Here is a 25715-nt window from a genome sequence, read left to right on the forward strand (position 1 = left end):
TGGTGTCAATGTGGATCTAAACTGATGGTATGTAGTGGGTGGAGGTACCGACTGTGTGCATCTAAATTAAACCTTTGTGACGGGGTAGAACAGGCAGCTTCAAAGTACAGCTGATGGATCTGTTGATGATGTCATGACGACATGAAGGTGGGAAAACTGAGGCTGTATGTTGTTGTAGTTAGGTGCAGGTGTTCATCACTGGAAGAGCAGTATGTATGCACCATGTGTACATCAGTAGTTCTACGGTCATTTATCCACATGGGGGCGCTATTACACCACCTTCATCTCTGAACCTGTTTTCTCCAGTCACCTTTGTTTACATTTACAATACATAGTTTATTTTAATGAATTCTAATTACAGCCTAATTATTCAGATCTGCCGTTCTGTGTTTATTATCCATCTCAGAAAAGAGAACATTTTGAACATATTTTCAAAAGTTTCCTTCTCACTAGTTTAAAACTATTTTTGTCTTATGTAGAAAAAGAAATGTGACAGAACATAGAGGCTAAGGCGAGGCAAGGCAAGGCAAGGCAAGGCAATTTTATTTGTATAGCCCGTTTTTTACCAACAGTTTGTCTCAAAGGGCTTTACATGGCATCACAACAACATCCTCTGCCCTTAGACCCTCACATCAACTGAGGAAAAACTCCATAGAAACTCCATAGCTGAAACACAAATAACAGTAAAAAAAAAAAAAAAAAGGTGTTGCCAAACAAAAAAAGAAATGAAGCTGAACAATTTTCTAAAAACAAAAAATGATAACCTACTGGATCAACACATACTTTTCTCTATTAAATTTAAAGCTCACTGTAACCTTTACTTTAAAAGTAGCCACACAAGATCACAAGATCTCATTTTCCTAATAAGTATCATAATGATTATGATGAACTCGGACCACAAGTCACATTGATTTAAGTAATCACTTATTGATTATGTGGCTCATAAAGTTGAAGCATGAGTGTGTTTGGATCAGCAGTTATTTTACAGATTGAGTCATAGTCAAACTGTTTACCTTGTTTTAAAATGACACTCACAGAAACAAAGCAGCAGCTGTGTGATTGTTAAGAGACATGACAAAAAAAATCGCAAGATTGTGGACTTGAGGTCTTTGTTTAGCTACTTTTCATGTCTTTTGTAATATACAGGAGTTTGGGGAGGGACATTAGGATTTTTATACCCAACTCTCAATACATTGTAATAACAATACACTTGCGCGCATTGGTCACCCGGTCAGGGCCACTTCCTAAATCTCCATGAGAAAAGCCCCCCCTCCTCTTCGTGAAAGCGTTCCAAAGGGGGAACACAGCAGGTTTATGGTAATCAGCCTCTGAGGAGGAGAGCAGCAGCAGCAGGAGGAGGAGGAGGAGGAGAGCTACGGAGCCATTTTGTACTCATTTTAAACTCAGTGTGGGTTAACGCAGCCGCTGCGCGCCGTGGACACAGAGACTATGGATACCGAGCGTCTTTTTCCACGTTAAAAAACTTCACAATGAGGGATAAAAGCAAGACGCGGTGCTGGGAGAGGGAGAGTTAATGCTTTTGCGGAGGAGTTTCGGTGAAGTTGAGTGGGATCTGGCAGGTTTACAAGCATGGAGTCACCGATGTATTGGATTTGGGTTTGTGTCCTGTTCAACGTGCCGCTTGCGGGATGTATGGAGATGCACCTTTCGGAGACTTTACAGCCCGGGACCGTTCTGGCAAACCTGTCTCTCGGCCCTGGATGGACTTATAAAATAGACAGGACTTTATCCCCAAAGTTCACCCAGAGCTTGTTCCAAGTGGGGAGACGCGATGGGGTCATTCGTCTGTCCCGGAAAGTTCAGTGCGCGCACACACAGAGGAGCCCAGCGCCTGTTTATTTGTGGACAGGTTCCTCGGAGTCAGGGGACGTTATTCTGACACACTTTAACGTGTTTGTCCACGGCCAGGACTGTTTTATTAAATACAAGAGAAAGAATGCGTCAGGTAAGCCAGACATTCACATCAAACACCTTTCACAACTTGAGGCAACTTCCTGCTTACCCGCAGGTAAACTGCTGTTGAATGTAACAGGACTTTTGCCCGAGTTTACGCGGAGCATCGCCCTGTCGGACACTGACTGTGTTGGGGAAGAGTTTGGAGCAGTGTTCAGAAACGGGGATTTGTTCCTGGCCAATGACTTGTGCCTGCAGCGCAGAGGACAGCCCGGTGTGAAGCTGCGCTGCGCGCTGCACAGCTCCGCAGGCGGCCGACTCTTTGTGCAGCTGAGTTTGACGCTCGTCCACGACGCGCCGACACGTCACGGATCCTGGCCAGAAACCGTCCAGAAAAAGTCTGGCAAACCGATCCGGAGCAGGGGGAAGCGACAGGTAAACGCGTCTCCCCAGTTCCAGCTCCCCAACTATCAGGTGTCCGTGCCCGAGAACGAGCCGACGGGCACGCGCGTCATCACCCTGAAAGCCACTGACCCGGATGATGGAGAGGCAGGGAGACTGGAGTACAGCATGGAGGCCTTGTTTGACAGCAGGTCCAATGACTTTTTTGAGATCGATTCCCAGACAGGGAGCATAAGCACCGTCCAGCCATTAGACAGAGAAGTCAAAGACACTCATGTTTTTAAAGTCACTGTGACCGACAATGGCACCCCTAAAAGATCTGCCACCTCTTACCTCACTGTCACTGTGAGTGACACTAATGACCACGGCCCGGTGTTTGAGCAGACCGAATACCGGGTCAGCATCCGGGAGAATGTAGAGGTGGGCTTTGAAGTGATGACAATCCGAGCCACAGATGGGGACGCACCCTCCAATGCCAACATGATTTATAAAATAGTGAATGGCGACGGAGTTAACTCTGTGTTTGAAATCGACCCACGGAATGGACTGGTGAGGATCAGAGAGCGACCTGACAGGGAGACCCGGGCCCAGTACCAGCTGATCGTCGAGGCCAACGACCAGGGCAAAGACCCTGGTCCCCGCAGCGCCACCGCCACCGTCAACATCTCAGTGGAGGACGAGAACGACAACTACCCACAGTTCAGTGAAAAGAGGTACGTGGTGCAGGTCCCGGAGAACGTGGCGGTCAACACCAAAGTCATCCAGGTGGAGGCCACCGACAAAGATGAGGGGAACAACGCCAAGGTCCATTACAGCATCATCAGTGGTAACGTTAAAGGACAGTTCTACATCCACTCTCCCACCGGCGTGATTGATGTCATCAACCCTCTGGACTATGAGATGATTCGGGAGTATAATCTGCGGATTAAAGCTCAGGACGGTGGCAGGCCTCCACTGATCAATGGCACAGGAATGGTGGTGGTGCAGGTGGTGGACGTGAACGACAACGCTCCCATGTTTGTCAGCACACCTTTCCAGGCTACTGTGTTGGAAAATGTGGCCATTGGTTACTCTGTGATTCACATTCAAGCTATTGACGGCGATTCAGGAGAGAATGCCCGTCTGGAGTATCGGCTCACTGATACCACACCTGGGTTTCCATTCACCATTAACAACAGCACGGGCTGGATCACTGTGAGCGAGGAGCTTGACAGAGAGACCACTGACTTCTACGCGTTCGGCGTGGAGGCGAGAGATCATGGAATACCTGTGATGTCATCATCTGCCAGCGTCAGCATCACGGTCCTGGATGTGAACGACAACGTGCCCACGTTTACAGAGAAAACCTACTCCCTGAAAATCAACGAAGACGCCGTGGTTGGCACCAGCGTGTTGACGGTGACAGCCGTGGACAGGGACGTCAACAGCGTGGTGACCTATCAGATCTCCAGTGGCAACACCAGGAACCGCTTTGCCATCACTAGCCAGAGCGGCGGTGGCCTCATCACCTTAGCCCTCCCGTTAGACTACAAGCAGGAACGCCAATATGTCCTGACGGTCACCGCCAGCGATGGAACACGCTATGACACGGCTCAGGTGTTCATCAACGTGACAGACGCCAACACACACCGACCCGTCTTCCAAAGTGCCAACTACCAGGTGATGCTCAGTGAAGAGAAACCAGTAGGCTCCACCGTGGTGGTGATCAGTGCGACGGACGAGGACACGGGGGAAAATGCTCGAATCACATATGTGATGGAAGACAATGTTCCTCAGTTTAAAATCGACCCAGATACTGGTGCCATCACAACGCAAATGGAGATCGACTATGAAGACCAGGCCTCCTACACATTAGCCATCATTGCCAGAGACAATGGTATCCCTCAGAAATCTGACACCACCTATGTGGAGATTATCATCCTTGACGCCAATGATAACACTCCACAGTTCCTCAGAGATATGTACCAGGGGACTGTATTCGAAGATGCACCTGTCTACACCAGTGTTCTCCAGATCTCTGCTTCAGACAGAGACTCTGGATCTAACGGCCGGTTGAGCTATACATTTCAGGGAGGCGATGATGGGGACGGGGATTTTTTCATCGAACCATACTCTGGTATCATCAGAACCGCTCGCAAACTGGACCGGGAGAACGTCCCTGTGTACAATCTAAAGGCTTATGCTGTAGATAAGGGAGTTCCACCACTGAAAGCAGCTGTTTCCATTCACGTTGTTGTCCAGGACATAAATGACAACGCTCCAGTGTTTGAGAAGGATGAACTTTTCATTAACGTGCAGGAGAACAGCCCTGTTGGGTCAGTCGTGGCTCGGATCTCTGCCGCCGATCCCGATGAGGGCACCAACGCTCAGATTATGTATCAAATCGTAGAGGGGAATATCCCTGAAGTTTTCCAACTGGACATTTTTAATGGTGACCTCACTCCACTCATAGATCTGGATTATGAAATTAAAACAGAGTATGTTATTGTGGTCCAGGCCACCTCAGCACCACTGGTGAGCAGAGCCACCGTCCACATCCGCCTGGTAGACATGAATGACAATCCGCCTGTCCTGCAGGACTTTGAGATTATTTTCAATAACTACGTCACCAACAAATCCAACAGTTTTCCATCAGGAATAATAGGAAAGGTACCAGCTCACGACCCGGATGTATCGGACAAGCTAAGGTACAAGTTTGAGTCTGGAAATGAACTCCAACTGCTGCTGCTGAATGAGGACACCGGTGACCTGAGGTTGAGCAGGGACCTGGACAATGACCGGCCGCTGGAAGCCCCCATGATCATTACTGTGACAGGTAAGGAGTTCAAGTCTTTTATCTATTTATTTGCAAACTGTTTCTTTTTCTCTGAGGTTTCTTGTGTTTTGTCATGCAACATGTTAGTATTTGTACATGCAAGCAAAGTTGGATAGGTTGTTCAAAGACAGAAATCTGAGTCACCATGTGTGATGTATCATTTAATTTTCAGTTGAATAGAAAGTGCGGCCAGGTTTCAGGTATAGTGTTGACTGTATGTTCAGTCAGTGTTTGCTGCAGGCTCTCTGCAGGATCCGGTTGTGCTGCTTTGGTGTCATGTGGGTGATAAATTCATTGTGTGCAAGTGGTTGGTCGGGGTAATAAAAAGGTGCTATTAGCAGGGCACCCTCACAACTGAACCGCTTTGTTGTTTCAAATATGTGGGTTTCTGTCACAAGTAGGAACTCACACATGCATATAGTGGAAGTTAATCCCCCCCACCCCCTCTTTATGTATATAGGCTGCATTTTTAGAAGATGCTGCAGACTTTTGTAGGTGTTCTGCAAGGAAGTTGATGAACATCTTGTGGCAAGATGTCTCCAGGGATTTCACCCAAGCAACTTTCCCTGCTTTTCAAAGTCTTTCTACACTTGGAGCTATCCCAGGTTTGGAAGGAAAGTGGTTTTTAGATCCAGAATGTGGTTTTTTGAACAGGTTTCAGTACGAAGGGTTTGTTATTGTTAGACCTAGACCAAAGAATTTGCATCAAGTTGCTGTTTTTTCCACTGCAGAAGCAGACTTTGTTCTTTTAAAGTTAAAGATTAGACAAATGCAAACACTTGGAAATTCACACCTTAACCGGCACAGCACAAGCGCGCGCACACACACACACACACACACACACACACACACGCACACACACTGCAGGAAAGCACTGTGACATTATTCAGGCAGTTGGACAGGCACGATAAATCCAATACCCTGACAAAATAACTATCCTGTCACCTATTGACAGCTGGTTGCCCAACCCCTTTCTTTCTTTCTTTCTTTCTTTCTTTCTTTCTTTCTTTCTTTCTTTCTTTCTTTCTTTCTTTCTTTCTTTCTTTCTTTCTTTCTTTCTTTCTCTCTGCTTCTCTCTCTCTGCATTGGTTGTCCTCTAGAACTGCTGTAAGCCTGAAAATGGGCAAACAGCCCAACACAGCTAGATTTCTTCAGCTCTCCCGCTCTCAGTGTCACCCTATCATCTCTCTAAGCTTAAAACTGCCAGCATATCGCACACAACAGTAGGAATATAAATGAGCTGCAACGGACAAGGCTGCACCAGGGCATATCTACATTCCCCAGTCCATAAGGTCTAATAAATAAGAGCAAGTTTGCTGTTATTTTGCATTCAAGAATTCCTTCATTTTCTTTCTCTCACTTTCCTTTTTGTAAGTCAGAGACTCCTGCTCTGTATTGTCTAGTGACAGAAACATTGATGGAATGAAGCAGCTGTGGCTTTACTCGGCTTAAACCTGCACTGTCCTGAGTTAATACTCCACACCATGGTTCATCAGGCAGTGGAAAGCTTTCACCAGATGTCTCCTCTTGTCTCAAAACTGTGTTTTTGCTGAAGGACTTGGGCCTTTCCCTTTGAGCTGAACAAAAGACAGACTGTCCATTTCTAAATGTTTATGGCTGTTATAGATGACCCACAGAGCGACAGACCACAGCAGTAACTGGCCTTATAGCCCTCATTCGTTGCCTCTGCATTCATGTTTGTCAATAACAGCTGACAGTGCTTGTGGTATCCTTGACAACAGTGACCTCATGATGGTCCCTAAGGGGGGTGGTCCTCTTCATTAGTTTTAGCTATACACACATGCAAACACTAATATATGTGAGCACGTGCTCATGCACAATTGAACAAATGCACACTCACATTAAAGAACGCCCCTCCCCTCTTGCCTGGTGGCTCACCCTGATGCCAAGTGTTAGGGAACCATTACGGTTGATGTCTTGACCCTTTAACCTCAGGCTCCTGGGAGAGGAAAGGCCGGAGGCGATGGGTAAACTAACAGCACCCTTTACAAGCACAAAGAGACACGACTCTAGTTGTGTCTGTTTCTCAAATTTAATCACTCTCCGGCTTCCTGGGGCTCCCAGTTTTATTGTGTGGTTATTGTTTGACCTTTTCTCTGTAACTGTCCTATGTAGATGTCTTTACAAATCGGTCTGGTTTTCAGGATTTGAGGCTTCAACCTATGATCCAAATTACATGGGACTACTTCTTGTGTGGAACAAATGAATCTGAAGAATGGCCTTACATTTATTCCCAGGGCTTTGTGATTATATTGGTTTTGACTGCAGCTGCTTGCATATTGACAGAACATCCTAATCATCCTAAGTATAGCAGGGACCCGTTAGGTTTGGGTCTCTGGGTTCAGCTACATCATCCATGCATCTTTTATGAGCCATTTGGACCAGACTCATCAGCGCCTTCAGTTTCATTTTCATTAAGATCAGTGGGCCACCAGAACAGTTGTCCTTATCAGCCTGTTATGTTTGCAGATGTCAACACTGACATCCTGTGTTCATGAGTGACGAGATTGATTGCTTCAACCTTTCCCATTAACCCTGATTATTATGCCTGATCAATGAAACAAATGAAAATATTGATTGAGTGATGAATCAAAGTGACTACTGATTTGTCTTTTTTTGGAACGGGCCTAGAATAAACTATAGGGAAAGAGGGTGAAATCTGTCACAAAACCTGACACAGTTTACACCTTTACACCCTCTTAAACAAGATTCTTCTTTTAATCAGTGCACCCTTGTTTGAGGTGCTTTTATTTTGGCGAGCAGAAAGCCTGGGATGGTTTCTAGGACTTTCTGCTAAAACACAAAACACACCCTGATAACTCCTGAGACACTTGCTTAACACACTCTGGTAGCCAAAACACCCTTCCATCTTTCCTCAGTCTCTCACTCTTCTTGTGAGTATGTATGGTTGGGTGTGTGTGGAAGTGGCCTGGTGGTTCAGTCACTAAGGGCTATGTGTCATCATTGTAAGAGCTCTTATCTGAGGTTGTCAGATTTCACTTTGGAGTCTTCACTCTGTTTTATGAAGATGAGGGAGGTACAGTATTTCAGTGCAATACACCTGCATCACTCCTTTCTTTTAATTTGACAGGTGTGGTTAACTACATCACCAAGCTGTGGCTATTCAGGGTCAGGATTTATTATTATGCACTATTTAAAGGTAAATTGGAAAAACCCCAATCACAGTTTGTTTCTGTCATGGTTACACAATGAGAGTCTAAAACTGACAGCCTGACCCACCTAAAACCAAAATTGACCAGCAATTGGCTGCGTTGTGTCCTTTGTAAGCCTCAGTTATCTCCTGAAGTGGTGATGAAAAGGAAGGTTTGATTGTCATTTTACCTGCATAGACTTTTGACCTTTGGAAAAATCTTGTCTGGTTTATTTTATATCTTAATTTAGACAATCCTTAATTTTCTAAATAGATCCCAAGAAACCAATCTGAGCTGATGCTGTTCATGGCTTCTGCACAAGCTTTCATTGTCAAAGGAATGGTGTTGACAAGCAAAAACAAAAAAAAGAAGCGGCATGTTACATGTGATACAGGGGAGATTGTCTCATCAGCCAGTTCAGCAGTCAGACAAGAGGACACAAACATGTCAGTAGAGATGGAGTCTTTGGTCTAAGTTTCTTGTGGGGCAGGGAACTCATTTATCACCAGTTTGTGATGTCCTTGCTCCATCATGGGTGTTCATGACTGTTTTCTACCTGGTGGAGTTTAAAAGGCAAATGTTGAAGCTTGCATGAACTGGCTAGTTGGAGCTGTGTTATATCACTCAGTGATGCAGCACAGCTGATTGTAACTTAAATGATTATGAATGATTGATGTGAAATCATCTTTTTCCACCCCAGCTCTGATCTTTTTCCTTACCCTGGGTTCAAGCTGGATGGCGTGCCACTACACGCACTCATACGCACAACTACCCCACCTCCCCACCCTTTTTCCCCCATGGGGCTTTTGGCTGAGCTTCCCCGCCACTGCTTTGGCTCTTAATCCCATTCAAGGAGTTGCATAGCTCAGCTTTTTTACATTTCTGTTCTTACCCCCCACCCCCTCCCTACAACACTTTCTCTGCCCCAATACACACTTTCTTTACTTTCTCCCACTACTCCCTCTCTCAGTGTATATAATTAGATTTCTACTGTGACACAAGAACTTTCAGCTTTGTACTTATTTGAAATCCAGGCCGAGATAAAACAGAATGCCATCTGCTGATGCACTCACTGACCTCCTGGACCATTTAAAAACATTCATGTGAAAACCACAGCTTCATCATCTACACAGACAGAGAAGTATGATTGTCTTGTATTCACTTGTTCAACACACTGTAGAGTTCAAGCTGTGATGCATTGCTCTCTGTTAATTTTGTGCCTGTTCATTCATACTTCTTAATCACTTGTCCTTGGCATTAAATCATTATTTGGCCCTGATATATTGCGACATATGAAGAAAACAAGCCCATATGAGGAAGGCAACTCATTCCCTCTGTGAGTCAAGGGACAATCCCCTTCCTGGCAGCCCGTGTAGTCGTTTTCCCGTCGCTTTCAATGTAACTGCTCTGTGTTCTGACAAGAGATATTTGACACCACGCTGGAGCACAGGTGTGGCGGGGATGCACAGACAGTGATGCCATGTGACCTCTCACCTGTGAGATCAAAGCAGGACATGGTGTTTTACACACACACACTCAGCGGTGAGAAAGGACCCTGTAGTCTTCTAGAAGACTTTTGACCTCAAGCTGATGGATGGATGGATGGTGAAAGGAGTCGCAGGGTGTGTTCAGTGGAGGGAGATGTCGTCAGAGTCGCTCTTAGAGTTTGTGTGTGTGTGGGATAGGAGGCGAAAATAGACAATATTTGATTCAAAAGAAAAAATTCCATGAAAGCTGCTAGCTGCTCTCCAGGACATTTTCCAAAGTTTCCCCTTCTTTATCATAAAGTGAGTCACCCGACCAAGGTTAAATCAATATCAATGTGTGTGTGTGTGTGTGTGGGATGTGTTGTTGGATGGAGCCTGTCTGCAGCAGCTCATATGTTTTCCTACAGTATGTGTGTGAGATACGCTGCCATTCCCGGGCTTGGCACTCTCAGTAACTGATATCGGGAGATCCCATTCATTCCTAAGATATAGATACCACTGCTGGTTTTAAACTTTGCCCCTCACCACGTTCCCCTCTGTCTCCTCCTTCCTTCGTCTCTCTCACTGTTCTTTCCTCTGACCCTCGGCCTCATTCAGTACATTTACATGACACTTGAAAAAAATGAATTATTGCCTTAATCCGACTATAACTGGACAACTGAAGTGCATGTAAACACCTTAGTCCGACTGAAATCGGAGTTCTCCAACTCCGATTAAGACACCCAGATAATGTGATTGGAATTCGATTTTCTCCGTCATGTATACGCCTTAGTCGGAGTATAACTGGACAATGCATGTGCGCATGCTCCACAAAGTGGAGCAGAGAAGCCGCCCGAACCCGGCAAAGTAAAGAAAAAAACCCAACATCAGCGCCGATTCAATGCATTTCACACAGCGCCACCAACAAGAGTGTTTTATTTTTTTTTAAAAAGAGAGAGAGATGAAAAAAGGAAGCTTGTATCCTATTCTCAGCGTGAATCCGGCCCAGACTGGCGCGTCTGGTCGGGAACTGCAGTTGAGAATTTATTATTAAGCTTACTAAGTTGTTTATATTCAGTTTTTTAGGAGGTGACAGAAAAGTCAACAGGACTGGGGGCCGAGGGCGTATTAACCCGCTGAAACAACGGGTGACGCCGCATGAGGGGGCGGACCCCGTCAGTTATTCCATTTTCTCAGTTGCATGTAAATTGAGACAAGGACAGAAGTCTGATTAGACGCCAAAATCGAATTTTGAGCATAGCTCGATTAAGCTCTGCATGTAAACGTACTGAGTGTCTCTCCTTGTGTCTTCTCAGTCTCTTCTCTTCTCCTCTCCATCTCCTCTCTAAAGAATGCACCCGTTGCCTGACCATGTGTTTGGACGGTGTTGTAATCCCGCCACGTGGTTCTTGTGGTTAAATCAGTTGTTAAAGAAACTTATTAGATTACTGTCTTCTCGCTTCCCCTGTCTTGCATGCCTGTCTGTCTCTGTGTGCCTCTCTTGTCAGTCTGCCCGTCCATCTTTTCTGCATGTGTACCAGGCTGGTTGCTCTCCCATCAGCGTTGGAGGTCTCTGAACCACTCTGTAGGGAGGACAGTGTCACTTTGATGACCCACAGCCTTGGTTTAAAGTCAAACCTAATGGACACAGTATTTCCTGCATTGATTAACATCCACAAAATGAGGCACTGTGCTGTGACTTTGGCCTTTAAACAAGAATTTATACTGTGACATCTGGAGTTAAATGAATTTCAGTTTAATGAAAAAACTGTCCCTTATCCAAAACAGGAAATTGTTAAATAGCATGTCTCTGGAATCAATTTTAAAGACATCCTTTAACATTCAGAGTAATAGGTTTACTTGCTTTCGTGCCAAAAAATAGACGAAACCACTTGTGTATTCGCTTGTTCTAGGGATGCACATTTTGAATTTTTTTTCTGACCGATAACCGACGCTCGTTAACCGATTATTAACCGTTAACCGATAAGATTAAGAAGTTTGCGGCGCACGGTAAAAAAAAATAAAAATAAAAAATTGATCGCTCCATTTTTTTTTTCTTTTTCTTTTTGCCGTTAAATACACACGTGCGCCACGACAGCTGATCAGTGCGCTCTGTCTCAGCTGATTGCGCTCTGGAGGTTAGATCGTCCAATGTAGAACTGTTTTTATACAAAGTGCAGCTAAACACCAGGCTGAAGGAACAGCAGAGCTTCTCTGACAGCTCCTCTGTGGAGCTGCAGGAGAGCTGCAAGTGAACAGGCTGGAGAGCAGCGACGTCCTCGTTTGTTTGTTTTTTTAGCGCCGTTGTTACAGGTGATTCACATCTATGTCCGTGTAGGTTACATTTATTGTCTGATCTTCCTTCATGAGGGCTGCTGCACATACTGTCAGTCCTCCTGTGTAACTTTTTGCTGCAAAATATGACTGAAGGCACGTGAACTCTGCACGTGTTGACAAGCCCTGTGAGTTGACGACATAAGGAGCTAATAAAAAAATTAAAAAACGATAGTATTAATCGGTCAAAGTTCTTGTTATCGGTTAACGGTTAAACGGTTAATCATGTGCATCCCTAGCTTGTTCTCAATGAATGAAGTTACAGCCTGTTAGCTTAGCATAAGGATTGTTCTATGATATGTTGTTATTCATGTTTGCTGGTAGATCTAAGTGTGTAGAAAACAAATTGCAAACCTTTCAACAGAGCCAGGTGAGATGTTCCAAATTTGTTTCCTGTCTTTATGCTAAGCTAATGTTATCATTCATATTTTATAGTGTATCAATCTTCTCTTCATATTCTCAGCAAGTCAGACTGTTCATATGCAACAAAAACACAGTTTTACAGAATTTAAAAAGGGTTATGCTGCTAGCTAAGTTGATATTGAATCACTGGAAACTCAGTTGTAAATGTTTCTGTGTCTGGAGGCAGGAAGAGAGGAGTTGGCAGAGGACACTTGCAGGTGTGATGTAGTGTCAGTGTCACCATTTTGTGCTCAACGAATGAGAAAGAAATCACATTCATGTTTTATCTCGTACATCCACCTGTGGCTTGGCTGTGTTTGTGTGTGTGTGGTTCACGCCTTCGGGCTGTACTTCAGAGCTGACAAGCATAAATACCTCTGGATCAGGATTGGTCACCGTTCGACTCCAAGGATGTCTGAACACTCAATTACAGGCTAGAGAGAGGAGGGACGTCCTCATGATCTAAAAGCTGTCAGTTGATGCCGCCGTCACAGGCTGTGAAAAGCCCCGCGGCCCCCGAGGTGACAGAGGAGGGAGAGTTTGGGTGCTGCTCCCAGTTCTTCCACGTTCCCTCTGACTCTCAGAGGAGAGGGCGCTCATTTTCACACTCAATCTGCCATGTTTGTCCGCCCACACACTCGATCCATGCTCCACTGTCTCCAGACCAGTGTTTTGTTTCAAGCCGGAAATCTCTCTAAGCATCGTGGTTTCTGCCTCTGAACTACAAAGTGTGGTCTCTTCCCATCACGCAACTGTGTTTGCTGTGGGGATTTCAAAGAGGGGTTGTTTGTTTGCAAACACCTCTGCCCTAGGCTCGGCTTGAACAAGGTAAAGGGGTAAAAAGTGTGTGTGAAAGGAGGGGATATTTAAAGTGGGGGGTTGTAGGCCTACTTTAGTTTTTTTCTAGTGATGTGTGATCATACTTTGCTTTTACGATTTTGGGTATGTAATTATTATAGTTTTTTAATGTGTGTGCGTGTGTGCTATGTGTAGTGACTGTCATCCACTTTGATACACAGATGGCACACATTCCTTTTATCTCCATTTCTTACACACACACACATGCAGAAAGGGTTATCTCTTGCTTACATGCTGCAGGACAGTGATTTCACCACTCTAACTGCAGCAGGTCTCGGGTGGTGGAGGGGTCGTATTTGATTGTAACCTGACACACCTCTCTTACTCTCTTATTCTTATTCATTCTCTCACCCGGACGACACAATGCTCTCCTTTGTCTCCCTCAGCGAGGAGGCAGGGGAAGCGCCGTGGCTCGCCGGCGGCTCACGAGTGTGACATTACATGCGTCATGATCTGTGATGACCAGCTGCAGGAATGTTAAGAGGTGGTGGTGGTGGTAGGGGGCTGAGTTAGTGTTTAGAACCAGAGTGAATGACAAGTGTGACAGCGAGTGGAGAGGGGGGAAAAGAAGAGGAGGATGAGATAGTGAGACGGTTGAAACTTCCTTCCACTGGTTGTGTGTCGGACAGCGTTTACACCGCAGGGCTTCATGCTCAGTTACTAATTGTGGCTCGTATCTGATGTTGTGGGATGTGTAGGAACCTGCATGATGAACTGACGAAGTGTGAGCAGAGTAATAACAACAGAAGACGTCAGCTTTTATACCTGTTTTGTCTTATTCCAAACACACAGGTTTTTGGTTGTCCTCTTTTGTTTTGTCTTCTTCGTCCTCCACTTCAACCCTGGCTCAGGCAAACCGCTGTGATGCCAAGTTATGACAACAGCTTCATGCGAGCCTGTGAGTGACATGACATATACTTGTTGTCGAAGCAACACTGATAAATTTAGACTTGAGCATCCAAGCGCCAGTCATGTGTAGGTTGCATGCCATGAGATCAGATTTTCTGTATGTATGTATGCTGTGTCCATGTGGTGCACATGGGAACGAAAATTGGTCTCACTTTTTAATGCTGAAAGCATTCACACTATTGTTCTTCTGTTCGGCCATTTTCTTCCGCCTTTTTACGGTCTTCTTCTAGTCCTTCATACTTTGTGCTATTTCAACAATTCGTATATCAAAACGTGCAGCTTTTTCTGGACTTTATCGGATGTATTCAAATTTTTCATACTTTTTATACTTTTTCAAATATTTAACTTTTTTTTCCCCCATAGAGAATGCATTGGAACAGTCTTCAAACTCTTCAAATCTTCTTACTTCTTTCAGCCACTAAAGCTTCACCATACTTTCTGCTAGAGACTTCATTCAACTTCTAAGCTGTAGACAAACTTTTTAAGTGTTCCTCTATGACTCAGCTTATTGATATCTTCAACAGTTTCTGATATTTGGCAGTTTTAAAATCATTAAGTTTTTTGACAAAATCCAGCTTTATAATGGGTGTGTGTTGCGTCTAACGAGCAGAGCTAGAGTGGTGACATTGTCAGCCAGAGTGGAGAGAGGCAAAAAAACATTCTACAGTTTTTCTGGCTAAACTGTCAGCACGGCCACAAATTAAACTCTAGACACATGATTTTCTCCAGTTTTGTAGCCACACTTGTCTTCTGGCTAAAATTCTGGTCAAAAATGCAAAGAGACTTAGATAATAATTTAAAATATTTTTTAAATGCAGCCAGGGAGTTCTCTGCTCTCATTCAGCCCAATGCATTTTTTTCACAGCAGCAGGAGAAGGAGCTCAACTTTGTAACTTGCTGTTAAGTGCTTTTTAATTCGTTTTAATTCACCAAAAAATAGTCACAGGTCACAAAAAAGTCCTCTTCTTACTTGCTGTGGCTAATTTCTGCACTTTCCTTACTTTTTTTTTAAGCAGAAGCCAGTGATCCTCTTATTAAAGGTTTTCTTTGCCCCTCATATACTGTCTCTGTCTGTAGCCTAGTGGTTAGTGTGCTGGGCTGAAGACCTGAAGGTTGTTGGTTCAAATCTTGCCTCAACAACAATTATAGTGAATTATTTTCCCAGTCGTCCTCTGTTGACTTCTGATAACTTGCTTCGTGTTGAAACTGCTGCTCTCAGCCTGAAATTCACAGAAATTTTAATTGTAAGTCATTCAAGCTTGACTCTCAAGCTTTCTTGGTGTTGACACAGTGTGTTTCCAACAGGTGCAGCTTTGGGCTTGTTAACTTCAGAGTGAGACAGAGTGCAGCTCATCAACAGACAACAGTCTTTGAAACTGTGTGTACACTGTGGCCTAGAGGCACAGTGAAAGTCTACTGACAATGAGGTTGTGGGTTCGATTCCTACCTCGGTCAAACATTTGTATGGTGATCAGTCACTGCTTGCACTAATTGCTAATTCTGCAACAGCGTTCAGCTGCTTTCAGCATTCACACCATTTCCATTCTTGGAAATGCTTTTTCTAGTTAAAACTTGGCATTGGCTCCGACAATGCAGGTATTAGGATGAAATGTCAAACAGCTTAAATGGATCAAATTAACTGGCACAAGCAGACCAATATCTGTTGAATGTTTGCATCCCATGGCTTAATCCCAAACTAAGCAAAAACCATGTCTTCTGCGGAAATATAGCTCTTGATGCAACCAGTGGCATGTGTCATGGTTAAAAATGAGTATTAAAAAAGTGGAGAGAAGAGGAGATTATTACACAGAAAATAACGCGTGGTGTTAAGCTTTTGGGCTGTAATAACGTCTTCAGCGTTGTTTATTTTTTATTATTATTATTTTTTAGTAGTAAAAGTAAAAGTACTTTGAAATAAGGCCGGTATTGGCCTGATACCAATACCTGGTGTCAGTACTCACCCATCCCAAGTGATAAACATCAGTTTGGAAACAGAGCAGAAAAGCTTTTTGAGTTAGAGTTAGAAGGAAACATCTTTTATCAAAAACTTCCCTGAAAACGGATACCTTCCCATAATAGCTTGATTAACACTGATCCCCTGCAACTGTGTTGATCTTGGACTCGACAGAAAGACTTTGTGCCAGACTTCGCTCACAGAGGTGTCAGCTTTAGTGTTTCCCCCTCAGCCAGAGAAGGGGCTGGTGACAGGTGTAATCTTGACAGTTAATAGCTTGTGGGGTGGGAATGTGCTGATGCACGCTTGGCTCTCAAATTGTTGTCCCTTTTTTGTCTGACTGTCTGTCAACCGGCACTCAGGACTCTCAAAATGTTATCTTTGATTAATCGTTGTGTATAAGTAACAGATGGTAGATGCTCTATACTTTTTGTAGTCCTTACCTCTTTCCCTTTACCACTGAAGTGGTTGGCACCATGATAGACACCTATGCTAGCAGTCTAATTCCAAAGCCTTTAATTATAGGGGGAAGTGTTTCTTCCAGGGCACAGAGTACAAGCCGCCTCTGCTCACCAGGTAAATTGTAGCGTGTTTGCTATATTCTCAGTGTGAGGATAATTTTAGTGTAAAGTTTATTTTTAGCAACACTAGCGGCGCTGCTTGCAGTGATGACAGTTTATGTCGTGTTGCTCCAGACAGAAGTTTCTCAACAGGTTTTGGGTGGATTGACATGAATTTTGGTATACCCTCCCCTGCCCCCCTAAGGATGAACTGGAATGTCAGAAATGGTAACACTAATACCCCTTTCCCACTGGTCAAAAAACCTGCTTAAACCCACTAACAATCGGCTTTTGGTGGCAGTGGGAAAGGCGCACCGAGCCGCGTCGACCCGCGTCAAACGACTCGGCAAGCGACGCGGATTAAAATCGGCTTTCATCGGCTCGGCTCCGATCGGCTTGCAGTGGGAACGCCAGACCCACGTCAACCCGCTAATTTACGTGATGACGCTGAGCGTTACGTGACGCCACATCATCGCGCCGGTCGCGTCTCATATCACGTACCAAAACAAACTTCACTCATTCCTGACTGGGATCAAAAGATCAAACAACACTGACCAAAAATGATTGAAAAAAAAAGCAACAGTCTGTTTAACTGACGTGTTGTGCCGCGGATGTCCGTCATACGGCCGCGGCAGACTCGTTGTCCTCTGTGGTCCTGGTGCTCAGGTCAGCCAGACGCCTCGTCTGCCTCGGCGGACGGACACTCCGCGGTGGGTGGCTGTGGCATGACACTGTGTTTCTTGCACCGCGGATGAAAGTGGGCGACTGGTTTATGCTCTGTCTGATCCCTCAGTGGGAAAGGGGCCAAATGCCGATTGTTAGCAGGTCGACCCACGTTTAAAAAACCTGCGTCGACACGCTAATTTTAGTGGGAAAACGGCTTAAAGGACAATTCCAGGTGAATTCAACTCAGGGGTGTATTTTCATATCATTTTAGGTCTAAAAGAATGAATCTGAAGATTTTCAGTTTTATCGCTCCTGTTTTGCGGTAGTTGCGTCTGTCCGCACATCGCCACGAAAGAGTTGATATTCCTGTGTTTATGACACAAACGGTAGCTTTTCCCACTGCACCTGAACACACCGAGCACGGCAACTGGGTCTCGCGCGAGACTCCGGGAGGCTTTGAATTAGATCGACTTTTACAAACATGTCGGCTTGCTTGAAGTAAATAAACTTCTCGGTGCATGTTTGAGTAGCCATCTGATGCTGTCTGTGGAAAAAAATTGCGGCTTTGAGGGCTGGAAACAGCCTAAACAGCGGAACTTACATCCACTCCCATTCATTGCTGCCGTGGCGATGCGCGGACAGACGCAACTACCGCAAAACAGGAGCAATTAAACTGAAAATCTTCAGATTCATTCTTTTAGACCTAAAATGATATGAAAATACACCCCTGAGTTGAATTCGCCTGGAATTGTCCTTTAAGACAGTTAACATGGTGCACACATGAGAAACATCAACAAGCTGGCATTTCTATGTGAATATAAGTAGTGTAGACTTTACCCACCGACTGTTAAATCAATATCTGAACCGTTTACAGCCCTGTCTTTCCAACCAGACCAAACATACATTAGAGAGCATTTGTGGTTTGAACCCTGACATAGAGGAGAAACTGATTTTTGGAATACCCCTTACCCCCTGCTCTCTCTCTCCAGTATGTCAGTCATAGACAACTGCTGTCACCATCGGTGTCACCTTACAAACCTCCTGACAGCTTCTGTTCCCCTGTGACAGCACCTTTCTCTTGTCAAGTCTAAAGGGGGAAAATACATGTGAAGACACACACTAAACAAATATTTATTTGTGAAGGCACCCTGCTACCTTACACTCCAATGCATAGAGTAGGAGCAGGACTGTGTTTTTCACAGGCAGCGTTTTCACCACACCCCGGGTCACACTTGGCTCCAACTGGCAGAGCGGATCAGACTTCTATAAGTATTTCAAAAGAAGCGACTAGGACGTGCGGATTGAAGCTTTGTATGTTTTTCTAACGCTCCAGGCTTCATCTTTTAACAGAAAGTGAGAGACACAGACTCCGAGATACAGACAGAGGGAGCTCCGAGGTGTTCTGGTTTTGCGCTGCCTTTTGATAGGGTGTCAAGATGCTCCTTTTGATCTGAGACATCCTCCTGTTACATTTTGGATAGAGTGACTTATGCACATCGAGAAAACAAACAAACATATGAACTGTACAGAGGCATGCATCCAAGTCTGCACTCAAACACACAAGTGCAGTCATCCCTCTGTGTCACACAGCGGCTGACATCTTCCCCTGGAGTGTTAAGGCCAGGTTTCACACAAAGATCCCCTCCACCTTTCATAAGCTAAACAAAAAGTGCCTCGCCCTCCTAAAATGTCTTCAGTTACATGCGTATCAAAGTAAAAAGCTATTTTATCCTAACAGCGTTAAAAATAGCAGCATGAAACTTTCTGAGATTTTATAAGTCACATTTTTTTTACTGGTTGCATTTTGAGAAGCCCAACTTTTTAAAATAATGGTTACTGTTCTAATTGTACTAGAAATAAGAGTTGAGTTCAAATGCATATGCAAACCATCACATATGAAATTAAATATGTTAAAGTGAAGTGATGGTATAGTATATAATTCATAATTTATTGAGTATTTTTTATAATGCGTATAAAAGCTAAATGAGGGTCTAAGGACAGAGGATGTTGTTATGATGCTATGTGAAGCCCTTTGAGACAAACTGTAAAAACGGGCTATACAAATAAAATTGCCTTGCCTTGCCTTGCCTAAATTAGTAATAATAAGTTACACACCACAAGTGTCACTACACATTTCAGCAAAGCAGCATGATTCCCTGCCCTTCTCACATAAATAGGCTTTTAGAGTTTCTACTAGATTAAAGATATTTTTGGTTTATCCAAATAATCCTGTAGGTCTCTCCTCATTAGTAATTCTAATTAACTTCGGAAGTGTAGAATTTGCAGTCAGTGTATATAAAAGAGGAAGTAATGCAGTTGTTATCAGTATAAGATGTTGAAGAGCAGTCCTGACACCTCTGCTATGGAGCAGAGCCAGGATCCACAATGCCACCCTCTGTCCGTGTCCATCCCATGTGATGTCTGAAAATGACATACGTGCTGCTGTCTGCCCTCAACGGCCGCTTATCAAATTACAGCCTCAGTTGCCGTGAAGGGCTGTTTGTTTGTTTGTTTGTATGCATGGAGTTGGAGTGTGTGTGTTTGTGTGTGTGGCACAGTGTGATCAAAAAATGGGTTGCGTCGAGTTAACGCCAAGATCGGCCTCTTCTGTTTCTGTAGTATCAGATGTACAAGGATGACATTTTTTTAGACTTTATGGAAGGAGAACGGTAAAAATGGGATGGATGGATGGATGGATGGATAGATGGATAGATAGATAGATAGATAGATAGATAGATAGATAGATAGATAGATAGATAGATAGATAGATAGATAGATAGATAGATAGATAGATAGGTAGACTTTATTGTCCACCATAACAAGATGCTGCTGTTGACCCGAGTGACCTCCACTTGACTTCACCTCTCCTCCAAGGGCGCCGGAATGGGGGGGGCCAAGGGGCCATTGGCCCCCCCACTTTACGCCCCTGCCCTGCTCTGCCGGTCGCTGCTATCCCGGTTTCAATAATTCCCCCGGTCCCACCCACATCAAATGAAATAAACCAATAAAACATAGGCTAGAAGAATCTTTCATTTTAAATCAAATCTAATGCTACTCTGTCTGTAGTGCAGCCAGTAGGCTAAATAGTCCCAATTCAAGTCTCTCTGGCCATATGGTGCCCACGTGAATGCACAGCTGAACGGAGCTTCTCCGGCTTCCGTCGTCCTCCCTCCGCTTATTATTGTCACCTTCACCTTCGTCACCTTCTCATCCTGTAGGCTTCATCCACAAACACTGTGGACCATGTGTACTACCATCTCAGAAAGTGCAACTTCTGCTCTGCCGGTGAGCGAAGGGAAGTTTACTATGAAAAAATGCGAGGAAAAGATGAATTAGACTGACATGTTAATAGCCTAGTTCAGCTTTGGTGATATGCCTTTAGTTATTATCAATTCCAGGTGTTTTACAGTTGTTACAGTTGTTTCACCTGGAGATGACGTAGCCACACACCCACAGAGACAGGTGATGAACCGGACTACAGCGGCGAGAGATTTATGACGTTACGTAATTCAATAATCAATATTAACGAGGGCGAGTATGGTGTCTGCTTATTTCCAGCATGTCACTGTCTGTTTACAAAATCAACATCTAGTTTATTCCTTAAGTTTGTGAAGTGTGTGTGGAGTGGTTGAGCGGACCTGCTGACAACTGTGCAGTTGACAGTGACAGACATCGCTAACTCTGACCAGCTGATCCTCCCTCGCGCACGTCCTGAGGACGGGACAAAGTCTCCTGGATATTATTTTTTCTTTTCCTTTATTCATTTCTAACTGGCTCCATAACTTGTGAGAAAAAGAAGAGATGCGCGAAAACAACAAAATGGAAACATTGTAATAACTCATGTGACCACAGCTGGCCCGAGTGGTCTATAACAGCTGTCTTTATGAAGCGAGCACAGTCACGGACTGAGACAAAGTTATTTAGCTACATTAAGTCCAAACGTCTGTCTTAGCAGGCGTTGACCTTAAGCATTGTTCCTATTATTAAAACATGAATGACAAGAATAAGAGGTGAAAAGTAGCCGCTGCAGACTGATGCGCCACAGACCTGAGTGCTCTTAAACTGTTACAGTAGGCTACTTCGGCTTTTACAAAGGCTGATTTTCTGTTTGATCCATGATGATTAATTTACCTACAGAAAAACTAAATGCATGGTAAAAGTAACATTGCTAATATTTTAGAGATCTCAAATTCACAAATGATGTTTTCTATTATTAAAATTCTGATTAAAATTTGGGTCAGGTCGGACCACGGGGTTCTTTTATTTTTATTTATTAGAGACTGCTCGTGAGTCCGGCTGCATCAGGTCCAGGCTTCAACACCTGCGGATCAGACCGGGTCGGGTCGTTGAGAACCTAGCAGTTTATAGAAACTGCTCAAACGGGCTTTAAGAGGTGTATTCACAACATTTTATTTACTCAAACCTGCAGCCAGACCAGCACAGGAGACCGGAGTACAGGGCTTTCTTTTCTTTTCTTTTTTTTTTGATAAATTACGGTAGGCATGACGGTCTGGGAAACGCTGGCGGGGGGGGGGGGGGATTACGCATTATGCTGGTATTACGCATCACGGCCGGACGCTACAATATCACTCTTGCACCGACAGTGAGTGTGTAAATCTATGCCCCGTAACAACCCAACCTCCATGGCCCCCCCACCTCTAAAATGAATCCGGCGCCGCTGCTCTCCTCGCTTTTGTTCTTTCTATTCTATGTTGATACTGATGCGGGGTGTTCATCAGTGCTACTTCTCCTTTCTCCAGTACTAAAGTGGAGGCCATTTGCCAGCTGCTGACCCTCCCAGAGTGCTGTTATGGCGCTTTTCCACTGGCATGGCGCGGCACGGCCCGCTTATTTTGCTTTTCCACTAGCCCTAGTACCTGGTGCCAGGTACTATTTTAGTACCTCCTCGGCCCTGGTTCCAAGCGAGCCGAAGCGATACTATAACATGACGTCAGCCGACTGCCTTCCGCTGATTGGGCAGAGCGTCGGCGCGAGCGCGATGTCCGACATGAGAATCAAACCCGGAAATTTCAAAAACAGAGCGGCAACAGCGCCAGCTGATCTGTACTGAGACTGTTGTTTAGGGGTGGGACGATATGGGTAACTCACGATTCGATACTGTGGCGATATTTGGCCCACGATAATGATAATATCACGATACACGATATCTGCGATATTCGATATATTGCAAGAAATTTCATCAACGATATATCTCGATATATGTGACTGGAAAAAAAAAAAACCCATAAAAAGGAAAAAGTCTCATGCATTTATTCCAAAACTTCGTACAATGTACAAATGAATAAACACTGTACAGCTGGAGACATTAAAGTGCATGAACATTAATAACATGTCTTATGTAAACCAGGACAGTGCTTTATGATACTTAAAAGTCAGTAGCAACTTGTTTTATGTAATAAGAAACATCCAGATCTGGATGCATCTTATGCTTTCCATTCATGGTATTTAAAAATCAGCTGTCAGAGAGAGAGCAGCCTCTTTGGTGATAAGAAGAACAAGTTCTCTAGTGTAGGACATGAGGAGAAAAAACATGCAGGTTTTCTGTAACATTATAAGACAGCGCCACCAAAGTGGGTCCACACTTTAGAGTGGAAACTCTGGTGGAAACTTGCCGGTGGGTCTTCTTCTGTTGTTAACTCGTCTTCTTCACCGGCCGCTACTCACGCCTACTTTATCCTCATTTACGGGATTAGCGCCCCCACAAAAAGGACAGGAGAGATTAAAGCAGAAGTAAGCGATCCGGTCGTTTTGGCTAATGCTGCTTTTGAAACCGTAAATTACAGCTTCACGTCACGACTTACGACTTTGTAGCGTTCCAGGCAACCCACTCGTGTTTTTCCGACCTGCTTTACCTGTGAAAGTGCACTATAACGGCCACTCGTAACTTCCGACCCGTGAACTCGTACCAGATCGAACTGGTACGACTTCACAGGTCGGAAAAACACGAGTTACCGGTTGCCTTGAACGCACCATAACGTCTTGTCAGCCGATGGAGTTAGCGGCCCCGCCCTTGTCATGGATCTATTGGTCCTCGTCCCTGCACACACAGCCCTTCATGCCGTTCTCTCTCCTCATTGGATAAAACTTGTAGGATACGAGAAAAGTTTTCTCCTCGGCTCAGAGCAGAGCAGAGTGACAGAGAGACCCGTGTTTCAGACCAAACACTCTATGTAAGTGATTGCTGTCGGAAGATATAACTATTTAAGACTTATATTAACACAAAAATACCGCTTACTTCTGCTTTAAGTACTGACGGTGAAAAAAAAAAAGTACTGACGGTGACAACGGGGTAAATCCATATTGTGTGTTGTAACAAAATATCGATATTTGCCGTCAGTGTATCGATTATTTATTGCGACAGAGAGCACAACAATATATTGCAATATCGATTTTTTTTCCCACCCCTACTGTTGTTGTTCCTTCACCCGAGTTAAATGTTGCTGTGTGTAAAACCACTGTGGTCTGTTAACGAGGTGCAGACGAGTGAGTTTGGAGCTGACGAGCGGATCGAAAAAAGAGACATGGACAATGCGGCCCCGCTATCGCCGCCGCTGAGGAAGTAACTCAGCTGTAGTGGAAAAGCACCTTTACCGAGCCGAGCCGAGCCGTGCCGTGCTGTGAAAGTGTAGTGGAAAAGCGCCATTAGAGACTGGTGGTGGTTCTCACTGCCTGACTACACACACTCCTGATAGCGCACTAACTGGCTGCTGAGCACTCAGCCCTACACTCTGCTCAGCATCCTCTAAAACACTGCCCGAATTGATTTTCACTTTGATTTGGCAGAGCTATTAGTTCTTAATAGACTTGTTACACTGCTTTAATGCTTGTAAAGGAACTCCTGTTTGCACTCAGGCTGCAGTAAAAGACAGAGGAAGATGTTGTTTTGAGGAATAAGTGTGAAACTTTTGCTGTGATTGGTCCAGGCTGGTTATATTTGTCATATCCATACAGATGAAGAGATAGAATATCATGAATCCCATTAATTTTGAAGCAGGTATCATCATCATCAGCTTGGTGTCTGTTTTCTCTCAGGTCTGATGAGGCGGTCTAGGTTCAGGGGTCAGGACTCCTGGTTGTGGTTGGTTTGACCTTTGGCCCTCAGGAGGTCACACAGACTAAGTAGAGGGCCTTTTACTGGAGCAGCTGGAGGCTCAGTGGTTTTAAACACAGGTCTTATCTGAGGGAATCCTCCACTTACTGCAGGGTCATCTGGACAGTCACTGCTGTCCTACTGTCTGTTCATGAGGGGAGACAGACACGTTGCTGATTTCATCACTAGTTTTAGAATGATGTATTTTTGGTCACTCAGACATGGGACAAACACATAAATAGATAGTTTACTACATGAAGAGTTTAATGATATGGAGGAGGAACCCACACATTTACTTATCAGTCTCATTACAGAATAAATCCTGCTGCTTATTACAAACACACACACACACACACACACAGGATAAAACCTGTTTGCTCACATGCTGCAAATGCTTATGATTTCCTCCATACCTTTGTCATGATTAAAAAATAGTCAACTCGAGAATATGGGGAACACTGACGTTTGAAACACTTCCAATATTAGCAAATCTGTTCATCTTGGATATGTTAATCTTTGATGTGTAAAATTGAAATGCAAACTGTATTTAAAACGGGAAATTGTGATTCTAAATCTCCAGTTAAGCCTCTCTGTGTTTGATTGGTTTAGAGCTGTGTGCTATCAAGGCAAATATTTGCTCATGCAATCACCTCATGGACATAAATTATCAATAGTTGTGCAATGCTTCCATTTGATAGTCAAAGAACCACTTCATAGTGAGAAGCCCAGTTGTTGTCATTCTTAACTCTGTGCAATGTTGTAGCTCTGCTCCCAGATTCTATTTAAATGCAAACTACCAAAAGCGATAATGGTTTGAACCAAAATAATCATTCACATACTAGAATAATGATTCACAGGCCTGTGCCTGAGTGAATGAGGACATTCAGGTCCATGGATGCCTTCCTTTATCTAAACAGTACTGTAAAGAAAGCTGGTGAAGGTAGACGATTCACATTTCAGGCTGAGGTGACCACGCCCAGGGTTCACACAAACAAAAGTTCAGAGTCGGGCCTTCTTCATTTGCATTTCGTCCTCCTGCACACACACACACACACAACCTGGTTCTCACTCACTTCTTCTGTTGTGGCAAACAGAAGCCTTGTTTTGTTTTAACATGTCAAAAGTGTGAATCCGGTCGTGCCTTTAAATGC

General features: G+C 44.3%; 1 protein-coding gene across 6 annotated transcripts in view; it reads left to right on the plus strand.

Annotated features, from left to right (window-relative positions):
* The first annotated feature begins 1378 nt into the window (after positions 1-1378).
* Positions 1379-25715, plus strand: part of celsr1a (cadherin EGF LAG seven-pass G-type receptor 1a) — a 117269-nt gene continuing 92932 nt past the window's right edge. For all 6 annotated transcript variants that reach the window (XM_085768654.1, XM_085768657.1, XM_085768656.1 and 3 more), the window contains exon 1: positions 1379-5131. In XM_085768654.1, coding sequence (XP_085624780.1) covers positions 1591-5131 — 3541 coding nt within the window. In that variant the 5' untranslated portion in view covers positions 1379-1590. The remainder of the gene's footprint in view (positions 5132-25715) is intronic.

Source organism: Trachurus japonicus, chromosome 23 (genome assembly GCF_045865225.1).
Source record: "Trachurus japonicus isolate A0001 chromosome 23, Traja_1.0".
NCBI lineage: Eukaryota > Metazoa > Chordata > Actinopteri > Carangiformes > Carangidae > Trachurus > Trachurus japonicus.